This window comes from Rhizopus delemar, genomic scaffold, assembly GCF_000149305.1.
Source record: "Rhizopus delemar RA 99-880 supercont3.7 genomic scaffold, whole genome shotgun sequence".
In the NCBI taxonomy this organism is placed as follows: Eukaryota; Fungi; Mucoromycota; class Mucoromycetes; order Mucorales; family Rhizopodaceae; genus Rhizopus; species Rhizopus delemar.
Window position 1 is genome coordinate 74,207 of NW_027137833.1, and position 18,991 is coordinate 93,197.

Below are 18,991 nucleotides of genomic sequence, written 5' to 3' on the forward strand. Positions count from 1 at the left end.
AAATAAATTTGAGGGGCTTTCCAAAAAAAATCTTTGGTTGTTTGAAGTTGTTCTTTTTATTTACAACAAGATACAGTGGGGCTGGTAAATTTTGTCGGTTTGAAGAAAATAAACTTCGTTTAGCAAAAAACAAATGTCATTTCCAGAAAAATAAATGCCGCTAACCTAAATGAAAATTTCGTTTAGTACATTTATTGTTGTCGCTTTTTGCTTGTTTTAATGCAATACCTGTATTAAATGACCAAAGCGATAACCTTGGTGGAGAATTTTTTGTGATTTTCCTATTTTTGTTCTACTTAAAGATAATCAGTCTAAAGGGTATTTTCTGGTGAAAAGGCTTGGGCGTTCGCCAGTCTTTCTCAAATTATTTAGGATTTTGAGAAAATTCAATACGGCTGCTTGATCACGATTCCAAAGTCTTCTTTTTATTCCTGTGGTTTGTTGTTTAAGACATGAGAGGTTCTTACACCTAGTACTGCATTAGTTATCAAGAATTAATCTGGTTTTTTTTTCTTCTTTGGATTACTTCAGCAAACCATTGCATAGCGCGACTGGCTTCTTTTTCCGTTGGTAAGGGCGAGGGTTTGGCACGGTTTTGAATTTTTCTAATTCGTTTTCACAGGTTGGGCAATGGGAAGATGTTTTGTATTCATTGATTAAGTAGACGACAAACCCGTTCTTCTTTAACATCTTAATTAACACCTTGCTTCTTGTCGATTCTTGATACTTGACATTAGGGGCGGACCAATCTCCAAAAACTAAGACAGCATCTTGACCGAACTTTGCTCTTAAGTTACGCACCAATTTTTGATCATTCTGGTCAAAAAAGAGTTTACTTGAAAACTTCAATTTTCGAAAAGATAAAAGTTGTAGCTTTTCTAATGCTGTACTGATAGTCTTTTTGTAATTGCTTTCCTGTGGTCGTCTATACATCTCTTTTGCCAGACCTAGAACTTTGCTTTTCTCATTATCATCTAGTCTTTCTGAAATATGCTTTTGTTGTAATATTATTTGTAGGTAAGTGACATACAGTTGAGACTTTACAGAGCTATCAGTAGAGTACTTCTTAGGTTGAGGGAAAAAACCACGGATTTTTGCTATGAACAGATTTCCATAATACAAATTGCATTTTTGGTCGACTCGAAAGTCAAATTCGGATTCAGGGAAATATGTTTCTTTAGACTTTGTTGTCTCGTTTCCATAATATTCGTACAAAGTGGTTTTTACTGATGCTCTTGTTTTAATGTACTGTACAAACTTTCTCAAGTTTACAGAGTTGGGTTCAGATCTAGAAAGAATTGCTTCGGCTTTCTGGACCACAAAAGGTTGAGTACGTTTTCTTAAATATCTGAAGTGCCTTGAACATTTTGAGCGGTTGTTCTTCGTAAATATAAGTGTTTGTTTTTCTTCAACAGTGCTGGTTTCTTTCATCAAGTCCCGCCTTCCAGGGTCTATCAAGACACACTTGCCTTCAGTGCTCTTTAAGTCGGCTTGACCTAATCCTTCAATATGCTCTGTTTGATTACCGTTCACTTTCTTTTCAGTGTTGGGTTTAGGCGACTTTCTGCTTGTATTAGTGTTTTGCTTTATTATGGAGACACCGATTCCATCTGTTTCGAGAGTTCCTTGGAACCGCAAAGACTTTTGAAATCCTTGATGCTTGAACGCCTTTTTATTTAGGTCTACGACGGCACCCCATGTCTCAAACTTGCTTCCTGTTTTTTGGATTCTTTTTGCTCTTGAGAATATGGTAATGGATTATTTTGCTATCCAACGTCATGTAGCAATGAATAAAGGTGCTACGTAGCGGGAAACAAGCAAACCGCTTCATCTGTTCGGCTTCAGGCAGCTCAGCAAGTCTGAAGAAGGCTTTGAAATGGTTTTTTGGATTAGCCATAACATCATAGTAAATTGAGTTCTCTTGAAAAGTGTAGTCCTCTGGGTAACTTGAGAGAAAACCATTTAATTGCGTTCTTAACTTATCATCTAAAAGACCAACTTCAGGCATCTCTTTTTTGGCAATGGCAAGCTTCACCTGATTGCAGGGTTGATAAATCTTCTTTCGGATAGCTTCTTTTATCGCTTTACTACTAGACTTGTTTGCTTGCATTTCTCCTTTGAGACCCCTCTGACTTTTCCTTCTTTTTAAATAACCTGTTTATCAAACTACGCAGCCTGTTTCCAAAATGAGCTTTGATGTTATTATAGTAGGCCGATTGGATCTTCGTACACTCGAACAAGGCTATTTGCTGAGCATATGGTAGGTTGGGGGGAGTATAACCAGCGTCTTCAAAGTAAGCTTCTTTATATTTTGATATCAACCGCCTATAGTCTTTGGTCGTATCCTTCAATCTTGCGCTATTTCCACCCTTTGAGAGAACAAGACTCAGAAAAATTTCAACAAAGAAATCTTTTGTCATAATGTTGTTCAACGCAAAATTTTCATTTGTTGCCAGTTCTTGTAAATATATGTACTTTGTGAAAGCAAAGGTATGTGTAACTAATAAATTGGTAGTGTGAACCAAACCATACAATGGCTGTAAATATGCTGGTTTCCAAATATTCTTTACAGTCGTTTTAATTGTCATCACACCCTTGCTTATCTTCTTAGGGCCTTCTTTAATGTCACTTGCCTTGTCAACAGGCACAGGACAAAAACTTGACTTGACAGAAGTTGCAGCTGATTTGAAGGCAGTTGGAACAAGTTTACTAGGCTTGGAGGAAGTTAGACTTGTTTTAGAAGCAGTTGTGCTTGACTCCACAGCAGTAGAAGTTGGTTTGGTGATACGAGAAGCAGACTTGGTTAATTCACTCAAAAAGGGTCTTTTGATGATAGGTGCATCAAAATCATCACTGCTATATTCAAGATCATTGTCCTCAAGAGTGATCCTATTGAACACGGTAGGTTCATCTGTTGTAGAGATACCAGTACTACTTGTAGTAATAACTTCAGAATCTGTAGCCTTTCCTTTGTCTTTGAGCCTCTTTTATGATCCACTCTGTGGAATATTTTCCCTACCTATGACGGGGTTTCATACGTTAGACTAGCTGTTTACCTACATCAAGTTTGGTCATGCAACTTACTTTTTCTTTTTCTAGCTGTTACAACGGGTTGGAAGCCGTCGTCTGTGTTGTCTTCTACATATAGCTCAAATGAGTCTGTAATGATATCAATTTTGTGGTCAGTGACATTTCGATCCATTATTAGATATGGAACTTACCGTTTTCGCTCTTAGATGGCTTCTTTTGGTTTGAAGAGAATAAAGTATTCTTTTGTTTTCCTTTCATTTTCCAATGTATTTTCATGAGTGAAATATACGAACAAAAAGAAAAAGCATCTCCAGAAATTGATTTAAATGTTAAAAAGAGATACTCCCATCCCATTTATGTAGATCTATTCAAACACAGCTACAACCGAATAATAGCAATGTGCCTACAATGAGCTTACATCATGTAGTAGCTTGCAATAGGTGATATTTGTTTTCTAGATTCACATAGTAGGTAGGACTCGAGAAGCTATTAGCGTCTGAATGCGTTAAGTTCTTTATGTTTTTTTTTATCAAACTTCAATAATAAACACGTTAAGAACTTGATGAGCATAAAATGTTGGACTGTCATCTTGTAATGTTACTGTATAATGATGATATATTCACTGATCAAAATCCTCATTAAAGGTCCTTTGCTGAACCCAATAAAACTGTTTTAACCATACCAATTTTCGCAAGGATTATATTCTAAAAAGGTATGGTGTTATGAAAATATCATAGTATGATTTTAAAAGCATGCTCACATGGGTGTTTTATTGCAACATTGGATGATTTGGCAAGGGAAGCCATAAAAAGCTTGATTACAAGCATCAGCACTTCGATTCAATAAGTTTTCATTCGACGATGTTTGAGCTTTCCTTTAATTATAGCCTAAAACTGCTCAATCGGGCTGAGCTCTGGCGAACAAGGAGGTAAGTAAATTACTCTATAACCTCTACTCTCAATTTTTCTTATATTTGGATGAGTCTTATGAATATTACAGTAACCCATTACAAGATAACTACCCATAAGACTTTCGTCCATGTTCATGATATCAAGAAGCTCATTTATAAATCTTATAAAGTGAGCAGTAGCTGTACCTTTTGCTACTGACTTGTTGTTCTCGATGGCATTACTCTCCTCTACATCAACGTACTCTATAGTAGGCTCTTCAATCATAATGTCGCCTGCTTTTTGTCCTTTGACTCCTGCAAGCTTTTTTTTTCTTTTTGTTTGGCAGCCTCATCAATAAAAACGCAGTTCTTAGTATAACCCAGATCCGAGCCTTTCCACTTCATGAACTACTCATATCTTTTTTGCAAGTTATTGTCAGAGTTTCTTGTCATAGGGTCGAATGTTGACTTCTTTATTGAAATGAGTATGTTATTTCTCAAGTGGTGGTTCATTTGAGACTTTGAAATCTTCAAGTCCTCAAACTGCGATTTCAGAGAATCAATAATGTCATCAGCACAAAGTTGCGAGTCTTTTTGTACAATTTGTTGAATGTGCTGCTCATGCTCAGGAGGCAGTGAATTGGGTCTGCAGGAATTTCTTTGCAACTTTTTGTAAGCTACCTTCCCTGTTTATTGATAGTGTTTCCACCAGCGCATAGCAGTGCGAGGTTTAATTCCAAGATCCTTTGCATGCAAAGTCACTTTTTCTCTTTCCGTAGGACCCTCGATCATTCGGTTAATAAATATCTCTCTGGTTTGGTTGTTGTAGACTTTGTAGTCGCTGCTTTCTTGACTACTTCTATAGCCTTTTTTGTTGAATCTTTTGCAGTGGTTTTTTTCTCTGCTGGTTTGAGACTCAAATATGACTTTTGGATTGTTATGGTTTCAAGTATTACGTTTGGGTCACTGATTTCGGTTAACTCACCTTCCATCGAATCGAAGACTCTCTCTACCCTTACTGTAGACATTATTGTGTCCGTTCTCGTAAAAAATGTATCTTTTGCCATGTTATTCAATTGTTAGAGCGAAAGGAAAAAAATACAGCTTTTACATCATAGCCGACAATAATCTCTCAGTAACGCCAATTTGATTTAGCCCAAAAAGACAAAGTAAAGCATTAAAAGCGACAATTATTTGCTAACAAACAGCCAAACATTTTTCAGGTAGTGCCACTTATTCTTAGGTAACCGTAGGTTCTTTCGCACATTTAAATGTTACACAAAGATCCAACCAATCACAGCCCATCTCCTACGGGAGATCAAAACAACCATCCCAAGGCAGATCTCTCTACATCTACCACGCCTGCGAGCATTTGGCAGACCTTCAGGGCCTACTCTAAACTTACTAAGAGGCAAGTTATTACATCCTTTGAAGATAAAGAAGCTAAAGCAATATCTCGTCAAAAACGCAATGAACGATTATGGATCCAGTCCACCGAAAAAAATAGTGCTGTCTTTGACTTACAATCCACAACCGTCACAATAGATACATTTCTAGCAGCTTTATCCGTTCAATATACTGAGGCAATCGGAGGAGTAGATACACAGCAAGGCTCAGTAAGGGGAACTGTTGTAGCTTTTGACACCATTACAGCACGGGACAGAGCATGCACAGTTGGCGTTACTATTGTAACGAGAATGATGAAGACATCTATAAAATTTTGGACGGTACAACTGACTTTGAAATCGACTTCAGTAATTTAACTGAAATACACAACATCGACTCAAGTAAAAATATCAACCTTATTTCCTTTTCTTTTCTCTCTATTATTTTTATATAAATAGCTCTATATCTTATATTTCAATTCACGGCAGTTCACTTAAATTCACTTCTATTCAAAAAAAAAAAAACCTATTTTTACTTTGAATAAATAGTCTCTTAAAAAAAAGACAAAATCTATTTTTCTTATTTTCATTACAAACAAGTCGAATTCCCTTGAAGCAAATTATCTTCATTGTATCCATTTTATATTTTTTATTATATTTCTTTACATTTTACTTTACAAATCAAGTTTGATCCACTTAACAAGATCTGGTGGTCACTATATACAAGCAAGTCTATAATTCAAATTACTTACTCTTATTGGATCTCAATTGACCTAATACTTTATCTCAACAACTTATATCGAACCTATCGAAACCCGAAAACATAACGAACCTTACACTATGGAAAACTTCACTCTTTTTGGAACAGCTACTCTTTCGGCTGAGAGTAGCGTTTACAGAGTATCATTGGATAAACTGCCCATCCTTCGACCATCCGAACTTAGTCCACTCCTCCAGGAGGTTTTCAGCCAATATGGCAAGGTCTTGCATGTTGGCCTTTACTTAGATCCTAAAACGAAGTTATTTTTTGAAAAAGGGTATATTATGTTGGATGTAGCTGACAACGATGCCAATGTCTATCGTTCACTAACACATGAGATCTCGCTTGGCCATCATCGTGTCATTCTAGCCACATGGAGAGGTATGGAGAAACATTGTTTCTACTGCCACAAACCTGGCCATACTAAGTCTGGATGTCAACGACTTCAACGCCAAAAAATTAAAAGCTGCTATGCCTGCAAGAGTCTCGAACATCTTGTTAAGGATTGTCCTAAGATCGGATCACCCATTGTAGGGGGAAAAAGAGCAAGAACCGAATCCCATGTGAGCCCTATCACTATCGCTCAGTCAGTACTTGCTAGCCAACCCAACGATTCCAACGGCTTAATAACCGAGGAAATCGATCTCACTACCTCTGCATCAAAGTATGCTACGATTAATCATGTGGTCTCCAATGCTGGAGGGTCCACCTCTACCAACCCTCATCCAGAACAGACGGTCGATAATTACAGTGATATCGAAATTGATGACAGAAACGATTCCGATTATGTGCCACCGGAGGAGTCCGAAGGAAGCAGTGACGATAGTCAAGATGAAGAAGAAACTGACAAAATGCTAATTGATAGCCAAGAGGTCGAGGATTTACAAAATGAGGAAAATAACCAAATGAATTTTGCACAATATCCCCGAGAGGATGCTGTAGTTGTCCTTTCGTCTCCGGGCAATAGGGGCAACATCTCTGAACCTTTACTATGAGTATGAGAGATAACTCTCATGTCTCATTGGCCTCACTTAATTGTCGAGGTCTAAAAAAATATTAACTAATTCTGGTCGCTCTTTTTCTCAAATTTTACGTTCACTCCCTTACGATTTACTTGCTCTACAAGAGACACATGCTTCTACTGAACAACTACAAAATAGTTTTGATATGATCTTACAAGCTTCAACAAGCAACTGGACTCAACACTGTTGTCTAATTTCCTTCAATCCTTCCCTGTCACTCCTTCCACTATGGTCCTCTATTGATGGACGAATTTTGGCAACCACAGTGACGCACAATTGCAACTTATTTGAACCACTTATTATATATGTTATATATGCTCCTGCCACTAGTGAAACTCGTCTTAACTTCTTATGCGACTCCAGCAGACTACTTCAGTTTCATCAGGCACCAGAAGGTCGCTGCATTCTTATGGGTGACTTCAATCATAACATACACAAATCACTCAGGTCTGATCGCGCTGTGGAATGGCAAAACTGGATTCATCGTTTCTGGCATGACCCTATCCACTCCGATAAAGAATATCGTAACATACCTACATTTCGTAATATCTCTACTATTGCTTTTTTGTTAGTTACTACTGATCTCAAATATGATGTTTCTCGACCTGCTGTCCAATATGTCCCACACTGTGATCACTCAGCTGTCTCTATCAATCTCCGTCTTGGAATACGACGGTCTGGCCCAGGTATATGGCGGTGCAATCCTTACCTTGTGCAAGATTTGAGATTTAGAAAAGAATTAAAATCCTTTTGCGATGCTGCTTCACGATACATTCCAGATCTTGATGCTCCTTCCCAATGGGACCACTTCAAAATTGTTCTGAAAGGTTTCATTCAAGCCTTTTCTCATAAATTACATGCCAAACATCGCCGAAAGGAAGCTTACCTGCAACGACAGCGACGCGAACTCCTCAGACATCAACAGCACGAACATGTTGCAGACGCGCTAAGTCACGCTGAGACCCAGCTCGACCAAATGGCCGATTTTTCAGCAAGTACCCTTGCCCTAAGGTCTGGTTTACGTTGGCGAGAACACGGTGAACGCTCCAATTCATACTTCTATAAGGTGATCAGGGCCCGTGCTCAAAAACAGGCTATTCACGAACTTCTTCCTTCAGAGGGATACTTGGTTCGCTCTCCAAACCAGCTCAACAATTGCGCCAAACAATTTTACGAGCAGCTATACTCTCCTGACCCAATTGACCATGAGGCGCTGGAGGAGCTGTTGTCACAGCTTCCTCCCTCCACTTGCTTTGATACAGCTACAAATAATGCTTTAACAACTGAATGGACCGAAGAAGAGGTACTTGCGTGTGCCTCTAAAGCACCATCCCACAGCAGCCCGGGCGTGGATGGCATCCCTTATGAATTGCTACAACTTCTGCTGCAGCACCCTTCATATATTCGTCTATTCACGAAAGTACTCAACACTACTCTCAAGCACAGTAAATTTCCCGCTACTTGGCAACAATCAATTGTAATCCTTTTACCGAAAAAAGGAGACCGAAGCCAATTAAAAAACTGGAGGCCCATCTCTTTGATATGTGTCGATGCAAAAATTTATACTAGATTGTTAGCAACAAGAGTCAATGGAGTTCTGCCTCACCTGATCGACATACACCAGACGGGATTTATGCCTAACCGTTTCATAGCAGACAATGGGGCCACCACTCGACTAGTAATGGATGTTGCTCAAAGAATGAAACTCCCCGGCATCGCTTTACTTCTAGACCAAGAGAAAGCTTATGACCGAGTGCACCCCCAGTATTTACAAGCATGCTTAGATAAATTTGGCTTTCCACCATCGTTGGTTGCCAGCATTATCTCCCTGTTTTTTGGGACAAATCTTTGTATAAACGTTAATGGCTTCCTCACGGCACCAATTCCGCAGGCTAGAGGCTTACGTCAAGGAGATCCCCTTTCTCCTCTCCTTTTCAATTTGGCAATAGAACCATTGTTGCGCGCTATATGGTCTTCTCCATATATCTCGGGATTTACATTCCTTAGACTGCAGCAGCCTAATTTTACTTCTCTGCCAAGATCATCACCACCATTGAAAGCACTAGCCTACGCAGACGATGTCCTGGTCTTTCTTACACGACCTACAGAGATGCAGAGGCTACTTTATTTAGTATCTCTATACGGCAAAGCTTCCAACGCTCGTTTGAACCGTGGCAAGACTTTGGCTGTATCTCTTTCAGGGGAAGATCACCATGATTGGAGACAAATGCTTTCTGCTAATGGAATCACTCAGTGGCACGACAAGCGTGCATCTTCGGCTACCATTTATCTTGGTTATCCTCTCACAAGTAGTGCCCAACAAATGTCTAGTTATTTAGACAGCCTTATTGTGAAACTCGAGAAACATGCTACTATCCTCTCACAGCGACGGCTGTCCATACTAGGTCGCAGTATGGTTGCCAATTCACTCCTCCTTAGCCGTGTTTGGCATAATATAAGGGTTTTGTCACCTCCTCAAAGTTTCTTCCAGCGGCTACGTACGGTGATTATATCATTTTTGAAACAGAAGAACTTTCCGTTTGTGAAATTCTAAGGCTGTCAGCGTCCACGTAACGAGGGCGGTATTGCTATATTGGACCCATCGAAACAACATTCTGCCTTGCAGTTACGATGGCTTATTCCACTTCTCCTCCCACCCGACCAAGCAACCAATCCAGATTCCTTTGCTGCCAGCCTCATGAAATACACTCTGTGTGCCTTGTCGTCTGCACCATCATCTGTTTTACCGTTACTACTTCCTGAGCGACGCACAACCGATCTTCACAAAATTGGCTGTTTTAACTCCTTATTCAAAACTATTGACCAAATGGATTTTGAGATTAATTGGATGACACTAAATGCTAGCTCAGCTGCAGAGATCCCTTTGAGCAGAATATGCCCGCTCCTGCTTATCAACGATCCTGTCCATACTTACAATTATTGGAAATCAAGTTTGGTTAAAGACCTATATAGATTCAGCACCGTGGATGGAAGGCTTACACCAATCACCTCTTTTCTGTCGAGAAAGCAACGTAATCAATCCGAGGCATATTTTGACCTACTCTCACTAGGTCACATTAAAGAAGAAAATTTTTTTACAGCACTCAGAAGCACCTCTGATCTCTCACTTGGACTTTTTATATCCTCCATGGGATGCCCTCGTCCAGCGCCGGAATTCCATTCTCTCGTTAGCACGTCCCTACCAGATGGCACATCTATAGAAAATTTATCAACAAAATGGTTCCGGCATATTGACAAGCTTCCGCTAACTAGTCTATCTTCACATTATCCTCGAGCCAGCAAGTCATCCTGGACACTTTTTTGGCACGCCTCAATTCCTCACCCAGCACGAACCATTCTTTGGCGTCTCTATCATTCAAAGCTACCAACACGTTCCCGATTGCACAAACTCTTGCCTAATACTATTACCGATGAACTGTGTATGCTCTGTGGCGCGATCGAATCTGATGAACATTTTCTATGGTCTTGTCCATTTAAACAGCCTATGTGGGATACACTTTTACCTCGTTTCTTTGACCAGAATTCACGTCTGACTTTTGACGAAATCTCTCGACCAAACCCAATCTCAGCCACAGTGCGTGCGCACTGGCATCTTGATTCTTTCCAAGTAGTTGCCTGTGGTGTACTGTGCTTATGGAGAAATCATTGGAAACATGTTTTTGATGGCTCGCCCTTCTGGCCAAATGAGGCAACTGCTAGAGCAACTATACTCCTTCGCAGAATACATCAAGAGAATGTTTATCAGAAAGAATTTCAAGACAATAATCAGATATCACATTAATTTTATTCTATATATTTAAATGTTGTCTTACAGTGTACGTCTAAAGGCGGCACAAGAATAAACTCCTCATACAGTCAAGCTTATGGAAATTGGCGTTTTCTTAAAAATAATTGGCCTAAAGTCAAAAATAAATGCCCACTTTCGAAAAAAAAAAATTATCACAATATTAAATTATTTTCGGCAGTTTGTCTAAACTAAATTGTCCATAAAAAGGAGACTAGTTTGGCCGGACGTTTGAGGCAAATTTGACCAGTTTCTGGTCAAATAAGTCACAAAGGTTCTTCATTAAAATGTTCAGGAAAATGCTTTATGAAATGCTAAATGAAACTGCAAATGTTCAGCTGGAACATCTTCACTTCCTTCAACGCCCCTTGAGCTAGGAGTTTCCACATCAGTCAACTCGCTTCTTCTGACTCTATTTTTCAAAGCTTTCCGAAACTGTCCAATAAGGTTGAGCTCAGGTGAATAGAATGAGAGATATACAGGTATGTATTCTCGTTCAATAATTACAGGATTAACAATATTATAAAATGACAGTAGACAAGTAATAAATATACTTTATAACGGTTATCAAATGTTCTTATTATAAATTCAAATGTATGGATTTATATATAATACATCTTATGGTTGATAAGTTGTATGTCTTCCTTTAGTGAATGTCATTAGTCATAACAATATATGTGTTTGCCATGAAACAGAAAAGATGACATTAATTAATTTAAAATAGACAGTATTTTTTTTTAAAAAGAAACTATACAATAGTATATACTCATTTATGATTATTTATTAGTGGCCAAATCTCAAAACACATCGGCGTGTGCTGTCTTGAGCTGTATCAATCATGGCATCCAAACTCACTAGAGTTCTTCTGTATCTTTCTTCAATTATATCGGGTTGCTTGGATTTTCTACAGAGGCTCCAGAAAACGTCACTGACCCCAAGGAGTTTTTTGATATTGATCATAGTGAAGAGAGAAGGTAAATCATCCAGGGATTGAGGAAAGCGAAAGTGAGCAATTTCAATAAAGGTATATATGCCCTTGGCAGTTAATTGTTGAAGGTAAAAAATGATATTGAAACCATGTATTTGAAAGGCAAGAGCACCATCAAGCTTATTTATATCAATGGCATTTTTAGTGAATATTGCCAAACGGAGCGTGTCCAGACATAATGACTTGCTACAAGAACCTTGTAGGGTTTTGGCCTCACCATAACCAACACTATTTCCAAATGACATCTGTCGTTTTTCACTAATTACTGCATCAGGTCGATTTTTTCCTTTTTCCATAGGGATAGCATTAGTCCAGCGAAGATGAATGAGCCGGTCAGGATCGCTTATGAGGCAAGACAATAGGGGATCGAAGTACGTACTCCACAACTCGCTTTCACTAATTTGTTTGTAGTCATTTAAAGGTCTTGTTGGGAGTTTCTGAATCCTTAAATCGAAGCACCACAAAAAAAGTCAGTAAAATCATAATTTTTATAAAGTCCATCAAACTTACAGGTTGGTAATCCCATATAGAAGCCGTTTTTGGCCATAATTCATCTGAGAAGCCAGAACTGTAAACTCCATAATTGCTTGTTCTCTTGTTTTTTCTGCTAAGCTGAGATCCGTAAAAGTATTGGTGATTGTCATAAAATGGTTCGAGGGAAAGTCAAGGCTATGGTTTATTATCTTTTGTTCAAGGAAAGCCGTTAGTTGCTGCAGTGTTTCCAAAGAAAAAACCTTTTCTGCAATCTCGCTATGTTGGTCTTTGCAAAGAAAAAGAATGTGGGTCAAAGACGCGAGTTCATGCACGTAGGATTCCACTGGTAGGGTCTTGTGTTTCACGAGGATTTCGCTAGTAGCAGCTTGGTATTTGCGGAATAAATGGCTAATATTAATATCCTCGAACATCCATGGATTATCGTTTGTATCTTCTTCATTTACAAAGTTATTCATGACACTGACTAAATAGTCCTTCACTCCAATCAACATGATATTAGTGAGACTTGTTGGTTCATTAGGAGCAGAAGAATCATCAGAGATATCAAAAGCAGAGGAATAATCAGAGACCTCAGGAACAGAAGAATTGCTAGAAACATTAAGAGCAGAAGAATCGCCACTAGACGCCCCGTTGCTTGCAGCAGTGGTTTGTAAAGATTTGAGTCGTTGTTCAGTCACAATGTCGATAATCTCGCTGCAACCCAATTCAGTTTTAAGTAATGTATTCGATTGTGATCGCGTAGATCAGAATCGTACATAGTCTGCACTCGAAGTCCAGTTCTTATAGTCATCGCGAATCTTCGTATCGGCTATGCTTTTTGACTTGAAATAATCGCTTAAGATGTTCCCAAATCGCTGCTGAGCCTGGTTTCTGTCAAGGCAATCCCACTTTTCAATAAACTCTCTGAAAGACAAGTGATTGGAACGATCAAGACACCATTTGGCATCTTCAGGAATCTTCTTTAACAGCTTTGCTTTCTTTTTAGGTGGCATTGTTGGATGTTTTCGGAATAGCGTTTATAATTGTACCTTCACTTTTGAATACAACTTTAGCAACCACTGAAAATCCGCTGATAAAACCAGTAAATTTGATACTGACCATTATTTTTTACAAATAAAGTAACTTTGACGTCATTTTTGAAACAAAATAATTCGTCTTTTTACTGATTAACGAGATTTTTTTTTTTTGACAGAGCACGACTGGAGAGATTCACAGCTTATCGGTATTTTTCCCTAATTCTCTATTTTTTACTTGCTTTATTTCACACTATTATCTTTGATCCTATTTCAGTGTTTGTAATCAGTCTGGGATCGGTCAAATAAAACTGGGACACTCGTCTTAATTTGAAACAAAATAACGCTTTTGGTTTACAAAGAATATCTCATTTTTGAAGATGTAAACGAGGTAAAAGGTAAAAAAATAATGTTCATCTGGAAGGCGGTGTGGACTTGCAGGTGATTAGTAGCCAGAGAAGACTTGCTAGAGGAAACTTTGGTTTCTTCGTGTAAGATTGGAGGCGAATTCCCCTTGTCACTAGTGCGATGAATGGTTCTTGGATGTACATGCATTGGGTTTCTTCTGCACACGTGTAGAAGTTGCAATGGGAGTAATAGTCAGAGAAATTCTTGCTAGAAAAAACTCTTGTTTTTTCGTGTAAGTTTGGAGACAAACCTCTCGACGTTACCAATGTTATGACGATCTGTGTTCATCATCCATTTGGGTTTGCTTCACACAGGGAGTTGCAGGTGGTTAGTAGCCAGAGAAGGCTTGCTAGAGGAAACTTTGGTTTCTTCGTGTAAGATTGGAGGCGAATTCCCCTTGTCACTGGTGCGATGAATGGTTCTTGGATGTACATGCATTGGGTTTCTTCTGCACACGTGTAGAAGTTGCAATGGGAGTAATAGTCAGAGAAATTCTTGCTAGAAAAAACTCTTGTTTTTTCGTGTAAGTTTGGAGACAAACCTCTCGACGTTACCAATGTTATGACGATCTGTGTTCATCATCCATTTGGGTTTCTCCCTTGCTACATTTGAACATACATTAATTATTAGACTTGTTACTAATTACACTTTTTCTCTCACCACATCCCACTTGGCTCAACCTCCATCCTAATCCTATTCAAAATCCTAATACGATGGTCATCCAATATGATATGAAAACCGAAGTACCTACAAAGCTGAATACTGTCAATTAGTGGAACTTGTACTGGTATCATAGTAATGCTAATCCTCGCCCTCTATTCGCTTTATCGTTAATCCTGTAATTATTGAACGAGAATACATACCTGTATATCTCTCATTCTATTCACCTGAGCTCAACCTTATTGGACAGTTTCGGAAAGCTTTGAAAAATAGAGTCAGAAGAAGCGAGTTGACTGATGTGGAAACTCCTAGCTCAAGGGGCGTTGAAGGAAGTGAAGATGTTCCAGCTGAACATTTGCAGTTTCATTTAGCATTTCATAAAGCATTTTCCTGAACATTTTAATGAAGAACCTTTGTGACTTATTTGACCAGAAACTGGTCAAATTTGCCTCAAACGTCCGGCCAAACTAGTCTCCTTTTTATGGACAATTTAGTTTAGACAAACTGCCGAAAATAATTTAATATTGTGATAATTTTTTTTTTTCGAAAGTGGGCATTTATTTTTGTCTAAACGTTATATTTTATTAAAGGTTCAGTTGAGCGCTAAAAATAAAACAAATAAGTGTCCGCCCGGACCAGATCAATCCGTTTGGAGGTTTGATGTTTAGAAAAAACCCCTTCGGGTTCAAGGGTAAAAAAGGTAAAGGGAGAAGAAATGTGTTGAGTCATAAAAGATGGAGCTAAAGGAAATGTTTAAGCCATTCGAGGAGCTTCTGACCATGTGGGTAAGTAATGGGGATAACTGTGACATGTTGAAGTTGATCTAGTTCATGTAGTATTGAGCATATAACTGGCCATCGTTGGGACCAAGAGAGTGCTAGATTTGAGGGTACCGAGGGGCGAGATGGAAGCATATTCAGAAGGAATGACAGAGGATCTGTAATGGTTTCAGGCATATAGAGGCGTTGGTGCATATTGAGGCAAGTAATGGCGTGTTTGCGTGTGAACTTGAACGTAGGGTGTTTGGGACATGGATGTGGCTTTCCACCAGGTAACCAACCTAGCCTCCACCGTATACATCGACTACGTTCTGCATAGGACATGGGTAGCCATAAGATAGGGTCCAAAGATACGGATCTACGGCAACTTGAAAGAAGTTTGTAATGCCCACTTTGTTGGCGCTTTTCTAGAGATTGTTGCAGGAAGCGTTTTTTGGCTGTTTTGAACATGTGCTTATCAAGTTCCTCTCCTGTAGAAGGTAAGCTTTGCCAGAAAAGGGTCTTGGAAAGGAGGAACCATTGATGTCCACGAATGTGTCGAATGTGTGGTATTAGTTGACATAACAGTGCATCGTCAGGTAAGTGTAAGGACCTATAAAGGAACTGTGCTTGTAAGATGTGAACCCGATCCGCCATAAGGGGAAGTTTAGCTAGGTGAAGCATCACTTTGGTGGAGGTTTTTCCACGGGCACCATAGATCGTACGGATGCATGTATCTTGCACATCTTCAATGGATTTCAGCTGGGTATTAGTGAAGCGGTTGATTGCCAAGCCATATTCAAGCTGTGGTCGAACTATATGAGCGTAAAATCTGGTTGAAAGGAGCCTAGAGAAGCCAGAGGGGTTAATACCAATTGACTTCAGTACGTTCATCGTAGCTAATGCCTTAGAGGAGTTGCGTCTAATCAGTTCATCTGGGTCTAGGTAACCTCCTGGTTTAAATGGCACACCTAGATAGGCAAAAGAAGTTACATGTGGCAGGGCTTGGTTATAAATGGTATATGGTATTGGCTCCAGCTGATTGTCCAATATGACACATTTAGAGGGATTCCATCGGTACCCCATTTGTAGGCTATGCTCTTCACACTTACGTAACAGGTCAGTCATAGTCGTACGTTCAGCTATTAGCACCACGTCATCTGCATAGAGTAAGCAGTTTAGGAGCGGTATCGTTTCTAATGGCGACATGTCGGTGGTGATGGCCTGGGGTCGTAATTGGGCTGGAAGCTGGTTTATAAAGACGGAATAGAGATACGGTGAGAGGATAGAGCCTTGGAGCACGCCTGTTTTCGGGTGAAAACGACGAGAGGTCGTATTAGAGAGAAGGATTTCGATTTGCACATCGTCAAAAAGGCACCGTAACAGGTGGAGCATGGGAGATGAGACGTAACGGCTCAGAGTGTCCCATACGAAACTACGATTGACTGTTTCATATGCGGACTTGATATCAAGAAATGCTAAGACAGGCTTGACATGGTAGTGTGTACGCAGTACGTGGCTGATTTCTGCGAGGCATAGAACCTGATCTAATGCGCTGCGGGATTCTCTAAAGCCACCTTGGGCTATATCAAGAGGTGGTCCGTCGGCTTGTGGAAAGTGCTGGATGCAGCGTTCCAAGATCTTTCTAAAGATAGTGATCAGACTAATTGGACGGTAATTACCTGGATCTGATGATGAGCCTTTCTTGTATATGGGTATCACCTGGGCAATGCGCCATGTCTATGGGACATATGACCAAGCCCAGCACATATGGAAGAGGTGAAAGAGAATAGGTGCTAGCAGATGAGATATTGGTTGGAGCATTTCATTTCGCAGGTGATCGATCCCAGGTGCTTTCTTGACTGGTAGGAAACGGATAGCGAGGTTAATATCGTCCCTGGTGAACGGGCAATCTATTTCAAAAGGTAAAATAGGGGTATCGATTTCGTAAAGTTGGACATTTTTAAGATGGTCACCTGAGAAAGTAGTTTCCAAGTAGGAAGCCATTATATCAGCTGCATGCTGTGGGCCCTCTGGAGTGGAGAAAGTGGGTTTCAAAGTTCGATTCTTGCGAATACGGCTAAGCTTAGATATTGCCTTGGTATATTCTTCAGATGCCATTTGTTTACAGAAAGTGGTCCAAGTTTCTCGGCGACGTTGGGCAATCAGTCGACGTAGAGTAGCTCTAGCTTCTTGGTGCTTTAGCCAATAATGGAGCTTGTTGAGTCCATATGCTTTTCTCCATTTCCTGTAACAGAGTTCTCTGTAGTCATAAGCTTCTTGCAATTTGTCAGTCCAGAAGTCGCGTAATGGACCTGTAGAGTGTGAGACTCTCCCGCAACTGTCATCTAGTGAGGTATATATTGCCTGACAAAGGTCAGCATTGAGCTTTTCTATATAGTCAACCGCATAATGTCTATTGTTAATAGGATAATAATGTTTTTCATGGTATTGCAATAAAGGCTGGGATAACTCCTGAAAGCGACGCAAGTATGCTTCATGATTGTTGCGGTCCTTGAGTTTTCCTAGATTCCAGATAATCCGTGGGTGCCTTGGGAGTTGTGGAATGCTGGCATTGATTTGAAAGGAAAGAGACACTAATTTATGATTCGAGTCCAGTGAAAGATCTTGGCGGATTCTCATGGAGGATCCAGTAAGCTCAGTAGTACTCATAAATAGATCAATAATGCTACTGCCCTGATGGGCCATAAAAGTATATTGTCCATACGCCAACGGCATTTATTTTTGACTTTAGGCCAATTATTTTTAAGAAAACGCCAATTTTCATAAGCTTGACTGTACAAAAAAAATATTCTTACGTAACCGTCATTTATTTTTCGGAAATTGTCGTTTATTTTTTCAGAACAGACAAAATTTATCGCGTTTCTTGTATAACATGTCGAAAGTAGTATTTTTTTTAAAAAAGATGACAAGAGAAATATTTAAGATGATAATAGGAATAAAGCTATAGATATTGTAGACGAAAATCGGATCCTTTTGCTATAAAGCAGTTGGTTAATCTCGACTCATACCTTTAACAAAAAGTTAATACACTACCAGATCAAGAGCAGCCTGAAGAAAGCAAAGATATTACCATGAGGCTAAACACGAGCTCTTCAAATAAGTACACGGAATATATGTTTGCTTCAAGAGAACTTTTTTTTTTCATTGTAAGATCCAACAAGTAACGTCAGTTGCTGCAGCTGCCCGAAAAGCTGGTATCAAATAAAGTATTACGCGTATTTAGTGGAAGAAACTACAGGAGAACCCAGATACTTTCGCTCTTGAAAAAAATTTAATCGACAAAACAGACCGAATTCTAGATTGCAGGAGGAACATAAAGTCTAATTGAGTTTTTTGACTATAATGCAAATGCACACATTCAAGATGTTGTCAAGATGCTCACAAACAAGTTTGAAGGCCTCAAGATTAAAAAGCCCAAAGCGCACGAGTTTATGAGAGATGGGTGTAATCTTAGTATGAAGCAAACTACTTGCTGGCCTGAGACAAGAACAAGCAAAGAGAATGTTCAAAAACGCTACGATTGGGTGGTCAAGTGGAGCAATACGGATATGGATTTTTCAAGAAACTGTATTTTTATTGATGAAGCTGGTTTTGATATTAATATGAGGGCAAGTAGAGAATGGGCACCTGGAGGGCAAATGGCAATAACTACTACTACAACAAAAGCACTCTCACATACTATTCTCAGCGCTATATCATCTGTAGGAGTGGGAAACTTGAGTATTCGTGTACCAAAGTAACCTCCAAAAGTAAG

At 39.4% G+C, this 18,991-nt stretch overlaps 8 protein-coding genes across 8 annotated transcripts; 4 read left to right on the forward strand and 4 right to left on the reverse strand.

The window, feature by feature from the left end:
* Positions 1–522: 522 nt before the first annotated feature.
* RO3G_09223 (uncharacterized protein) lies at positions 523–2,110 on the reverse strand (the record flags this gene model as incomplete). Its single annotated transcript, XM_067663808.1, has 3 exons — positions 523–915; positions 1,045–1,738; positions 1,824–2,110. 3 exons carry the CDS (start codon positions 2,108–2,110, stop codon positions 523–525), a joined length of 1,374 nt encoding a protein of 457 aa, XP_067519909.1.
* Positions 2,111–2,428: 318 nt separating this feature from the next.
* Positions 2,429–3,202, reverse strand: RO3G_09224 (uncharacterized protein; the record flags this gene model as incomplete). Its single annotated transcript, XM_067663809.1, has 3 exons — positions 2,429–2,500; positions 2,571–2,974; positions 3,085–3,202. 3 exons carry the CDS (start codon positions 3,200–3,202, stop codon positions 2,429–2,431), a joined length of 594 nt encoding a protein of 197 aa, XP_067519910.1.
* Positions 3,203–6,144: 2,942 nt separating this feature from the next.
* Positions 6,145–7,059, forward strand: RO3G_09225 (uncharacterized protein; the record flags this gene model as incomplete). Its single annotated transcript, XM_067663810.1, has 1 exon — positions 6,145–7,059. One exon carries the CDS (start codon positions 6,145–6,147, stop codon positions 7,057–7,059), a length of 915 nt encoding a protein of 304 aa, XP_067519911.1.
* A 436-nt stretch (positions 7,060–7,495) lies between these two features.
* On the forward strand, positions 7,496–8,663 carry RO3G_09226 (uncharacterized protein; the record flags this gene model as incomplete). The annotated part of the gene is made up of 2 exons (XM_067663811.1): positions 7,496–8,531; positions 8,656–8,663. The coding sequence occupies 2 exons, from the start codon at positions 7,496–7,498 to the stop codon at positions 8,661–8,663; spliced, it is 1,044 nt and encodes a 347-aa protein (XP_067519912.1).
* Positions 8,664–9,313: 650 nt separating this feature from the next.
* Positions 9,314–9,640, forward strand: RO3G_09227 (uncharacterized protein; the record flags this gene model as incomplete). The annotated part of the gene is made up of 1 exon (XM_067663812.1): positions 9,314–9,640. The coding sequence occupies one exon, from the start codon at positions 9,314–9,316 to the stop codon at positions 9,638–9,640; it is 327 nt and encodes a 108-aa protein (XP_067519913.1).
* A 2,034-nt stretch (positions 9,641–11,674) lies between these two features.
* Positions 11,675–13,366, reverse strand: RO3G_09228 (uncharacterized protein; the record flags this gene model as incomplete). The annotated part of the gene is made up of 3 exons (XM_067663813.1): positions 11,675–12,275; positions 12,390–13,067; positions 13,263–13,366. 3 exons carry the CDS (start codon positions 13,364–13,366, stop codon positions 11,675–11,677), a joined length of 1,383 nt encoding a protein of 460 aa, XP_067519914.1.
* Positions 13,367–15,195: 1,829 nt separating this feature from the next.
* Positions 15,196–17,886, reverse strand: RO3G_09229 (uncharacterized protein; the record flags this gene model as incomplete). Its single annotated transcript, XM_067663814.1, has 4 exons — positions 15,196–16,028; positions 16,086–16,184; positions 16,326–16,876; positions 16,970–17,886. The coding sequence occupies 4 exons, from the start codon at positions 17,884–17,886 to the stop codon at positions 15,196–15,198; spliced, it is 2,400 nt and encodes a 799-aa protein (XP_067519915.1).
* Positions 17,887–18,692: 806 nt separating this feature from the next.
* Positions 18,693–18,977, forward strand: RO3G_09230 (uncharacterized protein; the record flags this gene model as incomplete). The annotated part of the gene is made up of 1 exon (XM_067663815.1): positions 18,693–18,977. The coding sequence occupies one exon, from the start codon at positions 18,693–18,695 to the stop codon at positions 18,975–18,977; it is 285 nt and encodes a 94-aa protein (XP_067519916.1).
* Between the last annotated feature and the right edge of the window lie 14 nt (positions 18,978–18,991).